The 13,565-nt window shown below is 38.7% G+C and overlaps 1 protein-coding gene across 5 annotated transcripts in view; it reads right to left on the bottom strand.

Annotated features, from left to right (window-relative positions):
- LOC143369376 (KICSTOR complex protein SZT2) overlaps positions 1 to 13,565 on the bottom strand; it is a 391,751-nt gene that overhangs the window by 8,721 nt on the left and 369,465 nt on the right. For all 5 annotated transcript variants that reach the window (XM_076813233.1, XM_076813234.1, XM_076813236.1 and 2 more), the window contains one exon: positions 2,631 to 2,725. In XM_076813233.1, coding sequence (XP_076669348.1) covers positions 2,631 to 2,725 — 95 coding nt within the window. The remainder of the gene's footprint in view (positions 1 to 2,630; positions 2,726 to 13,565) is intronic.

Raw genomic sequence — 13,565 nt, 5'->3', positions numbered from 1 at the left:
TATTAATGTTTTCGTTTTTATGTTTTACGTTCTACGTAATGAAAATTACAAACTAAATACAAGAAAATTTTTTAATGTGTACGAAGTTATGATATTTGTTTCCCAAATCCATATATGTAAAATGACCGCAACGGTTTTCAGGTATTTCTACGCAACGGATGAAAAAAAAATCCAAAAAAAGTGAGTCAGTACTCAGTTGACAACAAATTGCAAAAGTAAAAATTAATAAAAAAAAACTTATTATTCAATAAAAAAACTTTTTATTCAATAAAAAATCAAGATCACCTCATTTTTTTGGAACAGCATTTTTTTACACCTATCGATGCATCTTTATATTCGGTTAAAAAAAATATAAGAGTACTTAAATCGAAAACATTAGTTCAGAAGCTAAGTTTTGTCCCGAACGCCCATATACGCGAAACACTGTGCGCCGCCTGGGGGATGTTTTATATTTTATTTTGGCATTCTGACCCAATGCAAACCAGAGTCATACTAATATCCGGCAATGCCGGCACCGCCGAGTAGAGCCGAGTAGACGGAAGCCAACGCACACCCACCAGGTGCTCTCGAAAGTGACCTAGTGACAAAATTGTTTTAGGTTGTCTTTCTTTGGGGATTTGAACCTTCAGCAAACACATTATACATTATACTACATTCTGTCGGTAAGGTACGGAATGACATCAAAATCGTAAAACAAAATTGAAGTTGCTTCCTTCTCGCAAATGTTATTTCTATGCAAAATGAATCTGTTTCCAAAATTTCGGTCAATTTGGAGCATGGGGGTTTTCGGAAGTTTAGTCACTGGGGATTTTCCAGTACTATTCCACAATTATTCGATCACGTAACACAGGGAACGCGGATAATGAACACTCTTTAATGGGGTACATGGGTATTTCGGGAGCAAAAAATCGAAAATTTGTTTTCGGTTGACTATGATAGCCACAAGTTTTAAAAGTACGTATTTTTAAAAATATTTCATTGAAAAATTCGAAAAATGCGAGGGTTACAGCGTAAAAATTAACGAACGGGCCAATGCAGATACAAGCGCCGCACCGCGGCGGGCTTTAAAGCTGTTTTTCTGAAAACTATGTTTCTCAAGACGGTGAACATCGTGACTCGATAACGGATCGATATTTTTTGTTAAAATTTTAACTGAACCTACAAGACACTTTTTTCCAAGGTGGAACTCCCTCATTAAGATCGCATAACTTTAACAACATTTAAGATAACATTTATCACAGAATTATCTCAGGAAAATCCTTCAAAGTTGATATTTGTTGCATAACTCCGAGATTTTTTTATTAAAACTGTTCATCCGCGTTCCACCTTGTAGATTTTGTGTTAAAGCATACTCATATAAAACAATTTTTCTTTTAGATGAGTCGGTCAATTGGGGCACGCATTACGCAAGCACTCACTTTAATGTTTTGTATATTAATTAATTTTTAATTTTTATAAACATTCTTATTTGAAAATACGCCTTGTAGTCCTAAGAAAGAATTGTTAAAGGAGCTAACGGTTTGAGTTATTACAGGCTCGACAATCTAGACCAAACGAAACCGTTGATTTTAGCTGTTTAATACCCATGTACTTCCTTAACCGAGGACCACCTGTATAACGTGCGAGCAGTACCGGGTCATCCGTTAAAACTGCAACCTACGCGTGCGCGAACACACGAAAATGGCAACACCGCCTCACGGACACATTCCACTACAACCATTCACCCGCCCGATCAGCAGTGATGCACTGGTAACCCTCCGAACGCCGGGCCGGTGAATGGTTGTAGTGGAATGCGTCCGTGAGGTGGTGTTGCTATTTTCATCTGTTCGCGCGCGCGTAGGTTGCAGTTTTAAGGGATGACCCTGTATGTTTAGTTGCTCGTAGTACCTAACCAAACACAGGTCCGGGTACCTGAAACGTTGCGCACCGCAGTTTTTAACACTTCGCTGTGAAGTCGATTTGAAAGTGTGTACCCTACAGTAAGTCTCTTTTTAGGCAGACAGCTTTACACAATTCGGACATATTAGTCTCAATTTCTTGAAAATGCGACAACGATCGGTTATTTGATAAACAAGAACTTGTTTGTAATTTTCATATTTCAAAAATGTTTTGTATGGTGAAATTGGACCGTTTGGCGACAATGGGCAAAAATTCCAAAGGCATTCTGTATTTTTTAAATAAATTCGAAACAAGTAAAATGATAACTTAACCCTCCGAATATCATATGCACTACATCATATTTCAGTTTCATAAAAATTCCAAACATCGACCGCAAGACGTTATCGATTTGGCATGTAATAATCCCAACATAATTTTTCGCGCTGTTACAAATTTTTATTTTCAGTTTACAGTATCTTGTCGCTATGGGATCGTGGTTCGGAGTTGGCGGCGAGCGATTAACAAGTAACGAAGCCGATTCCGAAGCACCGATAGCGCGAGTGAGAGAAAACAAGAGCGGGTGATATGGGACGAAAGCGATGATGGCGGACGCTTGCCCAATTACTCCAAGAAATGCTGGGAACAGCGATCAACGCTTAGCGCACGGGCCAAAGTGAGCCCATAGCGAAAGGATATTATATAAATAATATGTGTTCTTAATGTTTCTTTGGATCGCTTCCATTGGTACTTACGTTATCACTTCGAACTTCAGCAAGTAATATTCGCTGTCTAGATACGAAACTAGATTCCAGTATCAGAGGGTTAAATTTTTGCAACACTTTCTGATCTGCAATGAAACAAAATAATAAAAAATAAGATGCAATATATACAAACGGTATAAGAGATCCAGGGTGTCCCAAAAATGCTGCGGTTTCTTGAAAGGGGTGATTCGTGAGATGATTGCAAACAACTTTTTCCTTAGCGAAAATATTGTCCGAAGCATCGTTAACGAGATATTAATAAAAAAAACCCGACCAACCCGAATAAAGGATAAATCGAGGAAAATCATGTCAAACGTAAAAAGACGAATACACAGGTTTTTTTAAAGCAGAGTCGAAAATAATAATTTTTTTAAATGAGAGGACAAGAAATACGTTAATTTCGTTTTCAAATAATGTATAAACGAAAAAGTAATGCAACAGAAAATGTACGACAAGTGATCGTACTCGTAGTTCGTTATTGAGGTAAAAATCCGCAGATTAAGAGCGGCCAAAACTGTTGCTGATAATAAATAAGTCTGTTTAAAAACACCAAAGAAAAATTTACGTACAAGAAACTTGGAGAAATGTCACCGGAAATAAATAATAGCCTGCGTAAAGTTTAAAAAATAAAATTGGGTTATGAATAAATTCTTTCCGACTGGCTTTACATAATCACTACAAAGCTACCGAATGTGCATCGAGGTGGTATTCGTAAGTTGCCAGGAAAATGGCAAAAGATACTTAACAATAATGGAAATTATTTCGATGATTGAGTCGTTTTCATATTCTTTAAATCAAACTGTTATTATACCTAAAAATCGGAAAGAATTTATTTCTATACCTAATAATCACAATAAATTAAATAAACCTCACTTAAATCATTTTTCATGGAACGTGTTGTTCCTACGTTATAAAAATTGGTGGAAATGAATTTTCACTTGGCGTTCGGAGCCGTGGGTACAACCGCGCAAATGATGCAGTAGTTACGTTTCCGTTGTTCTGGGAATAAATCCAAAACATCGCATAATATTTTTTAGTAGACAACATTTCTCTGACACGATTGCTAACTGACTGATAGGAATTTTTCCAAGGAACTTCCTCTATCCCCAAGTAGTTTCTCTCGTTCCATTATGAGCTAACTTCCACCACGAGAACAGGCCTTAGGTAAAAAGAAGCCAACACATTTTCGAAACACACGTGTTTTGCCGAAGCGCAACGAACGGACTATCGTGCACTTTTACAAAAGCCCGCGCTCCGTCCTTTTACTGCCAATGCACCCATTGCTTCGGGATAGACAACAGATACCACGTGTTTCGGTACGTAAGAAGAAAATGCACACCATTCCTGTTTCCTTTTTCTGATACCCCGAATTTACGTCTGCTACGAGGCGGAACAAATTAGGCCATAAATTACTCAAAACTGTTGGAAACCAATCTCTACCGCGGACTCACGGGACAATATGGTCATAAATCGCGACCCTGGCGAAATGCTCTGGTCGATCAGCCTGATTAATTTTTGTGAACCAGGTGTAGCACGCAAGTCTGCAAGTTCAGTTTTCACTTAAATATGCTGGATATGAGAAAGATGCTACCAATATATGTAGCTACGAGCAAATATACCCGCGCTTCGCTTCGGGTCTAAGAGATATTAAGGACTCCATGAAAACACATTTCACCCCTTCTCACCACCCCCTTAGGGGTTGATTAGGGCAAAATTCTGAAAATGGTTTTATGGCATTTGTGTGGCCAATCTTTGTAAGTAAAAACCAAGTTGATATCTAATTGGACCTAACAAATATTAAGGAATCCGAGAAAATACATTTTACCTCTTTTCCCCCTTTGGGGACGGAATTTCCAAAAATCCTTCCTTAGTGGGCGCCTACGCCATGAAAATAATGTACCATCCAAATTTTACGTTCCTACATTAAACAGTTTGAGCTAGGCGTTGATGAGTCAGTCAGTCCGTCAGTCAGGACTTCTTTTATATACATGTATTGACAAACGATATGATCCTCGAGCATTCCCAACACTGTGCGGGAAACCGTCACGTGCATCTCTTGCGCACAGAATGGTGGGCGCCATGTAAGAGAAGGTCTATCTGCCTTTTTTCACTATTTTGCTTATTACTCAGTCCCATTTAGCAATATCGAGATGATATATAGCCTTGAACCTTCCCTGAGAATTGTACTACACGCTAAAAAAAGCCGCAACGAAATTGATCTATTAGTTCCTGAGTTGTGAGGGCACAGGAAAACATACGTTTTCCTTTTGTATATGTAGAGATTAAAAAGTATTATCCATCATTAATACGCCTCACGGACAGATACAGGAAGAAAAGGAGTACCCACGTAGTTTGCTCGCTGCTTCGGCCTCCCTTCGAATTAAAGACGGATCCCTTATTTCTCGAGTATAAACACGCGCTCGAATTTCAAAACAATAGCACGCATGGACATATTCCGTGCGAGAGAAAGTCAGCCTCGGGGAGGAGATATTCCTTGAAGAGGTCGTCTTCAAGACAGTGGCCATTTGGGAGGGAAGCAGGACTTTTGTTTTGAAATTCATGCGCGGGTTTATACTCGAGAGAGTAGGGATCTGTTTTGGACTTGTAAAGCGGACGACGCAGGCGGGACCATGCGCAATTAGCGGGCTACCCCTTTCCTTCCTGTTTCTCTCCGTGAGGCGTATTAATATTGGATAATACTTTGTAACTGCTAGTTCCCAAGAATTCATCAGGCTGATCGGCCTGAGCATTTCGCCAGGGTCGCGGTTTATGACCGTATTGTCCCATGAGTTGGCGATAGAAATCGGTTTTCTACAGTTTTGGATAATTTATGGCTTAGCTGGTTCCGCCTCGTAGCACATGTGAATTCTGGGTATCGGAAAAGGGAAACTGGAATGGTATGCATTTTCTTCTTTATAGCAACTCGAAGACATTCTCTTTCATTTCCCTTCGGATCCTTTCGAACCGAAACACGCGGTGTCTGCTGCCTATCTCGAAGCAATGGGTACATTGGCAGTAAAAGGACGGAACGCGGGCTTTTGTTAAAGTGCACGATGTTTTCGTTGCACTTGTGCAAAGCACGTGTGTTTCGAAAATGTGCTGGCTTCTTTTTACCTAAGACCTGTTATCCTGGTGGGAGTTAACTCATAATGAAACGGGAAACTACTTGGGGATAGAGGAAGCTCCTTGGAAAGAATCCTGTCAGTCAGTTAGCAATCGCGTCAGAGAAATGTTGTCTACACAAAAGTATTACGCGATGTTTGGGGTTTATGCCCAGAACAACGGAGATGTGAGTACGATCATTTGCGCCGTTGTACCCACGGCTCTGAATGCCAAGTGAAAATTCATTTCCCCCAATTTTTATAACGTAGGAACAACACATTTCATGAAAAATAAATTAAGTGATTGGTATTAGTAGACGTGCAGTGAAATGAATATTCGGTGCATTAACCAGTACAGTAAGTCCTCGTTACCAGCACTTTTCAACAATCCGTTAGGAGCCCAGCGACTATCCCCACCATTTCTTGGAATTTTTCGACGAGAGTGAGAAAACCCAATGAGTGAGCGAGAGAAAACGAAAGAGTCGACGGCAACTTCGTGTCAACTGTTTCGTTTCTTCTCGCTCGCTCATTGGGTTTTCTCACTCGCGCCATTGGCCGCGCGGAATAGCATCCACAACACGTTAGGAGCCCGCCGCCAGCCCCGTTCGTCGGGGTGGTAACAAGGGTTTACTGTACGCAATTGACGTTATGACCGTTGGGTGGTGTTGTATACCAGGGCCCACCTGTGCACTCGGCGCGCTCGTCGATGTCCAGGATCGGTTGAGTGACCTAGTGACAGACGTTTTCAAGCTGCAGATGAATTTCCGAATGGGTGTTTTATTTCATGTATTGTGATTATTATTCTTTAAATATAACGCAGGCTATGGCTTTTTCCGGCGATATTTCTCCAAATTTCCGTGCATAATTTTTTCTTCGTGATTTGTAAACAGTCATATTCATTATCAGCAACAGCAACAGTGTTGGCTGTTATTGAATTAGGGATTTTTATCACAATAACGAATTACGATCACTTTTCGTTCATTTCCTATTACATTACAGTTTCGTCTGTACGATATTAACAAAAGGTTGCGTATTCCTTATCCTCTCACTTCAAATAATTATTATTTTCGATTTTGCTTTAAAATAAATTATGTATTCGTCTTTTTACGTTTGACATGATTTTCCTCGATTTATCCTTTATTCGGGTTGGTCGGGTTTTTTTATTAATATCTCGTTAACGATGCTTCGGACAATATTTTCGCTAAGGAAAAAGTTGTTTGCAATCATCTCACGAATCACCCCTTTCAAGAAACCGCAGCATTTTTGGGACACCCTATATAACCAGTAAAGAAATGCACTGTCAGTTACCCACAGTGAAAATGGACAGGAGACGCAGTGAAGAACGTGTGCTTACAACATAGAATACTCAATTAACAATCGTTGCCTTTGATGAATTCTGGCACATAAATAGAATATTAGAGTATATTCAGTACATATTTCTCCGTGTTGATTGATATTTATACTCAGGGAATCAAAACAGCCCCAGAACTTTGGGACAAGAAACTTAGGTAAACTTGCCGGGCCGTCGCCGATTTCGATGACCTTCAAATGTGTTATCAAAGTCGTCATTCTGAACAACATTTCCCTTTAAAGTTTTTGGCGATCGGCTTTGATTTACGAGATATTCGCAAAAAACTTTATTTAACACTGGAACTACCGAGTTTAACACATACCTTTTTCTAAGGTGTGCCAGATTTTTTAAAAAAACTACATGATTTAGAACAACAAAGTATATTTATACAGTGCAGATAAATATGTCTTCTAGGAATAGATTGTAGAGAAGGAACAAATGCATGGGTAAAGTTGACAGTGGACACGATTTCTCTCGACATTCGTAACATTTGTCCTTCTTTCGATAAAGAAGGAAATATAAACAAATACAGTATAGCGCGAGGGGAGAAGGACCTCTTATATAAAATTTTAGCTTCAGGTATTTGTTAGTTTCAGAGATATTAATAAGAACTTTCGGCATAATACATTGAAATCTGTTTATACGGACGTTACTAACACAACCAACTTCTTGTCACACACACACACACACACACGCGCGCGCGCGCGCGTACGCACGCACTGGCAAAAGCGGAGCCTACGACCCGGGACACACGTAGATCCGCGGCCATTCCTGGTGTTCTTTTGTCGGCCACGGCCAATTAATAAGGCGAAAAAATTATGCTTTGTAGGATATAGCGGGGAATCTAAAGCATTTCGCTTATTACAGAAAGAAACTAATACAATTACGATTAGCAGATATGTAACATTCATGGATAATACCGAAAGACAGGAGGAGCAGCAAGAATTATCAAGCAAAAACGACTCAGGTTCAGAAACAGAAATAGAACTAAGAAGAACGGCAGAAAAGGATACACGAGTGACCGAAGACACAAGAATTGAAGCACCCAGAAGGTCAGAACGTACAAATAAAGGTGTACCTCCATGCAGTTTGGGACAATATGCAGGAATTGTAATCAACAACGTAAATGAACTGAATACAATCAAAGAAGCGCTGTCAGGTCCCAATAAACGCGAATAGAAATAGGCGAACGACGAGGAATACCTTTCATTAATTGCAAATAGAATATGGGAGCTAACAGAACTTCCAGAAGGACAAAAAGGAAATTGGATGTAAATGGGTCTTCATGCTAAAGCAAGACGAAAAGGGAAACATAATTTGTTTCAAAAGAAGTTCCGCTGATAGGAAACAACTGAGCGTTGCAGGTTCTCGAGAGGAGAGCGGCGTCCCCTCGAGTATAGGATAGGTGGGGGTTTGTTGGTTTGGAGTAACGGATATATATACTTATTACAGACACGGCCGCTATCGTTTCCGGAGCTATCTCGTTACTCTTGGCAATGTCTGCTGTAAGAACGGCCGCTACTGTCTCCGGAGCGATCTCGATGCCTTTGTGAAAGCGAGGTTTTATAGTCTTAGAATGGATAGTCCAAAAAGGTGCACCAGTCTCTTTTATACACTGAAAGTCCGCCGCTGCCGTTTCCGGAGCGATCAGAATGTTACTGGTTGAAACTTAAGCTTCCTCTAGGGCTGAGCATTCATCGACTAGTAGAGCACGTTTGAATGTAGCTTGAATGTGTCGCTGTGCTGTGTGCGCCTCCTTTTATACTGGAAAATTGGCGGGCTGGCGCATGCACAGTGAGTCATGATGTTATTTTGCTTTTTATTCGCTATATAATGTTTTGTTTTGCGCTTTCGTCGGTATTCATATTTAATTATTTGTAATGTCCCTATAACATTTGTTTCTTTAACATTCGCTTAAATCGTAAATTATGTACAAAAATATGTACAATGTTTATGCGCGGTAATACAGGATGTTTTCGTGGTATTGTACAGCGGTTCTGTTTTACCGACGGTTGGTTTTGCCCGGTTCGAGTCCCCGTGGGACGTTACAGTAATATCACGCAGCCCTGCCGATCGGTCTGCTTATCTCCCTTTCACGAAGCCCGGACATTCAGCTGTATTTTATTTGTACGCATCCTTTCGTTCATCCTAAGCTAAAATTCTAAGAAAGCGCATCTTGCATTTCTTGCGGTAGTCCGGTTCTGGAGATAATAAAGGATTCATTCGTTGTCCTCAACCATACCGAGTCACATTTATTTCCCCATCCCTTATTCCTACGATACACGCCCTGCAAGAGCTAGTATGTAATTAGAATTTCTCGTGTATTTCCGAGCCGTCCAGTGGGACACGAGCGAATTATCAAGTCTGTGTTATTTTTGGTATTCCGAATAATTTCCCCGTGACAGTAAGGCACTACGACGTGAAGAATGCCTTTCTAAACTATCTCACAATAAGTGAAGAAATCTATATGAGACAGCTACCTGGGTACGAGGTCGGAAAAAATAAAAAATTGTATTGAGGCTAAGAAAGAGTATATACGGACTACAGCGATCAGCCAACAACCGTAATAAATGCATCACGAATGAACTTGAAAACCTGGGATAGAAACAAGGTAAGGCCGACCCATGCCTATATAAAAAACAAAACACTAAACGGTTCAAAGAATTACATAATAATATATGTCAACGATATTTTAATCGTATCAAAAGATCTTAAAGAAATTACCAAATTAGAACAAAGGCTCTCAGAATGCTTCCAAATAACGCACCTCGGTAACGTAGAAGAGTATGCAGGTGTGCACGTGGAAAGAGGCAAGGACGGAAATTATTATATCCACCAAAGAAAGTACATCAATGGAATTAAGAAGGCTTATAAATTGATGGATTCCAAAGCATCAAATATACCCTCGGACATTTTTTTTGAATCTCCAAGAAACTTTACAATTTGTCCTACAAGGACATTCTGTAAATTGACTTAGCTGTGTCGTGGGTTTATATCACGTAAATACTTTCTTATTAGGAAGCATCTGTTCGGACGTTACAACGCATGTTGTTGTGGGAGAAGGTCGTTTGGATGCTTTCTGCACAGACTGCACGGCTTCTAGGTAGATTTACAGCGTATAAATTTTTGCTAGGCCGCTAAGGTGACTCTTTAATTTGGTTTCGTATCTCCCACATAGGCGTGCTTCTTCTGTTACTGTTTTACCCTTAAGATCTTTACATATTTCGTCGTTACGCACGTACCATAGCGCATTGACTACAGTCCTAAGTATGATGGATTGTAACGCTTCCAATTTAGTTATGTGGGTTAACTGCCATGCCCCACAATTAAACTCCATATGTCCAGATTGGTTTAATGATTGTTTTTATATATTAAGAGTTTGTTGTTTATGTTTAATTTTGATTTTTTGCTGGTAACTTAGTACATGTCTTTTCTTGTAATACGAATTTGCTTTATCTTGGTTTGTATGTGGTGTTTCCATGTTAGTAGTGAGTCTAAATGCATACCTAAGGTTGAAGCCAGAATTATATTGGCAACATAACATTATTTTGTCGACATTCCCCCCCCCCCCCTACAGGGGTTAGTTTTAATCTAATACAAATTTTGACCTCGGGATCAGATTCTGCGACCCCAAAAAACCCTGGAATGACCATCTTCATAATGATAAAGGGTGAAATGTGAACGTAAGGATTTTTTATCACGTTTTCGGCGATTCGGACCACTGTGCATAGGTTTTTGTATTTATGCTTTATTGCTGCCTCATGGGAGTATTATTGTCGTTAGCAGTGACGGGTTGAGTGAAAGATTTGAATTATCTGTAACTGTTTTGTGTCTAAGTCTGGAAAATATTTTTCATTGCAATTGTTTTCTTATTGTACAACCTTTATAGCTAGCAGGATGATTTCTCTGACAGTTATAACATTTTACGTTATCTATTTTTCCTGCAAAGGAACAGCTCGAAGTCAGGTGTTTGCCTGCAAATTTGACACACGCGGATTTTCTATTGCAGTAATTTTTAGTGTGACCCAAGACTTGGCAGTGTAGGCATTGAGGGCTGTCCCTTTTAGTTTTAGGAGGTTCAAAAGATACTATAGAGGAAGTGCAGTATATTTGGAATAACAATTTGTTTAAGATGAATAAAAAATTACGGAAGCGGGTGGGAACAAATAAATAATTACTCAGTAATAATAAAAAAGGAAAAGTAACTGAAACTTTGGCCTAAATGAAAAATGACAGTAAGTATCGACCCCCCCCCCTCCCCATAAACATGACTCATGTATGAAAGAAGCTAATTCCCTTTAATTCACCAAAAAAGTTCTCACGCAAAGATTGTGAAATCATCTTTGCTAATTCCAATTGTACCTTTTATTCACGAAAAACATTAAAAACATTCTCACGCAAATATTGTGAAATCAACTTTGCTAATTCCAATTGTATTTTCGTTCTCCGTTCGAACACCGATTCCTCTGTCACTTTTTATACTTGACATTCCTTTATTGGCCACAAATCAATTCAGTGCTCAGATTTTCGGCTTCTGTTTTAAGGAATTAGCGGGCCAGGCCTGTAGTTGACACAAAAACTTTTATAAGAAGGACATCTTCTGTTAAAAATATCGTATGAAAATCGTTTTACGATGGAAAATAATAAAAACTTGGTAGAGACTAATTTAAACGAATCAAAGTCGGTAATAGATTAATAGCACATTCGCCAACCTGCACTAGTGATATGAAACATTTTGTTTCAAGTCGACTTCATAGTTTTTTCTTATGCAACGCCCGCTAATTCCTTAAAACCGAAGCTGAAAATCTGAGCACTGAATTGATTTGTGGCCAATAAAGGAATGTCAAGTATAAAAAGTGACAGAGGAATCAGTGTTCGTACGGAGAACGAGAATACAATTGGAATTAGCAAAGTTGATTTCACAATCTTTGCCTGAGAATGTTTTTAATGTTTTTCGTGAATTAAAGGTACAATTGGAATTAGGAAAGATGATTCCACAATCTTTGCGTCAGAACTTCTTTGGCGAATTAAAGGGTTAAAGGTACAATTGGAATTAGCAAAGATGATTTCACAATCTTTGCGTCAGAACTTTTTTCGTGAATTAAAGGGAATTAGCTTCTTTCACACATGAGTCATGTTTATGGGGGGAGAGGGGGGGGATTTCATCACTTTTTTCATAATTTGTGAATTTTTGTTGTGTTGATCTTATCAAGCTAATGTACCGCCGGTCACTCTCTAGGAAATTTCACCACAAAGAAAACGTATATATGCGAGGAAAGAAATTTATTACTTAATAAATTATAAATAAATTAACAATATTAAGTTAATAAACTTTTCCGCCTTAACGGCTTTCCTCCTGACCGCCACGGCCCACAGTGGTACATAATGGCATTTTTTGTTCAAATACACCCTAATTTTGAATTTTGTTGCTGATTTTTTTATATTTAGCGAATTATACAGCACTTTTAGAAGATCAGTATCAGTGGGCTTTTTTGGCTGCCTGTTCCGAATTTAAAGTCAGATTTTCGAAATTGAAGGTGGTGAATCCAATATGTTGAAGCAAAATTTCAGAAATTGGGCTTATTCGGAAGAAACATAGTGCGTCTAGATTTTTGGGGACGTTGATTACGAATATGAGGTAATTACTATAAAGATCAAATTTTTTATTTGTACCACAAATCTAATACTGTAGATCAAATTGTAAAATTTAAAATGGCGGATGGATATTCGTATTTTGACAAATTTTTACGCATCTCATAAATATGCACGTGATTTTGCATATTTAAGCCTATTCGTTTGTGTTCATACGTGTTCTAATAGTTGACTTTTCGGATTCAATATTGACGAGCAAGATTTTTAATGTTTGATATTTTTAAAAGGCCTGATTCACTTAACGTTTTATTCCACTTGCCTGTAGACATCCGATTTGATTATTTGCAATCTTGATGGAGGACTAGGATTTGTGTTTCTGGAAGCAAATCTCTGATTTCTTGTTTATGTATGTGTTTAAAAATATCAAACTTTAAAAATCCTGCTCATCAATATTGAGCCAGAAAAGTCAACTATATTCGGCATATTGGATTCACCAGCTTCAGTTTCGAAAATCTGACTTTAAATTCAGAATAGGCAGCCAAAAAAGCCCACAGATACTGATCTTCGAAAAGTGCTGTATATTTCGCTAAATATAAAAAAATCAGCAAAGAAATTCAAAATTTCGTCCGGACAGATCGATAGAGAATTTAATTGCGAAGAATTTAAAAAAAAATCGTCAGGTTTTCTGAAAAATTATGACCTGTAGGGTGATTTGAACAAAAAATGTCATTATGTACCACTGTGCGGCCCCGACCACGACCATGGCCTCGGCCACGATACTGTGCGTGGATATTGACGTATGCGAATTTTACATGTTCGTTTACGTTAAACTCAGATATGTTTTTTTTTAATAAGTTTATTAAATATTTTCTAATTAATCCT

The sequence above is a fragment of the Andrena cerasifolii genome, chromosome 5, assembly GCF_050908995.1.
Source record: "Andrena cerasifolii isolate SP2316 chromosome 5, iyAndCera1_principal, whole genome shotgun sequence".
NCBI classification, from domain to species: domain Eukaryota; kingdom Metazoa; phylum Arthropoda; class Insecta; order Hymenoptera; family Andrenidae; genus Andrena; species Andrena cerasifolii.
The sequence above is the reverse complement of the archived record's forward strand: the minus strand, read 5'-3'. Positions and strand labels throughout refer to the sequence as shown.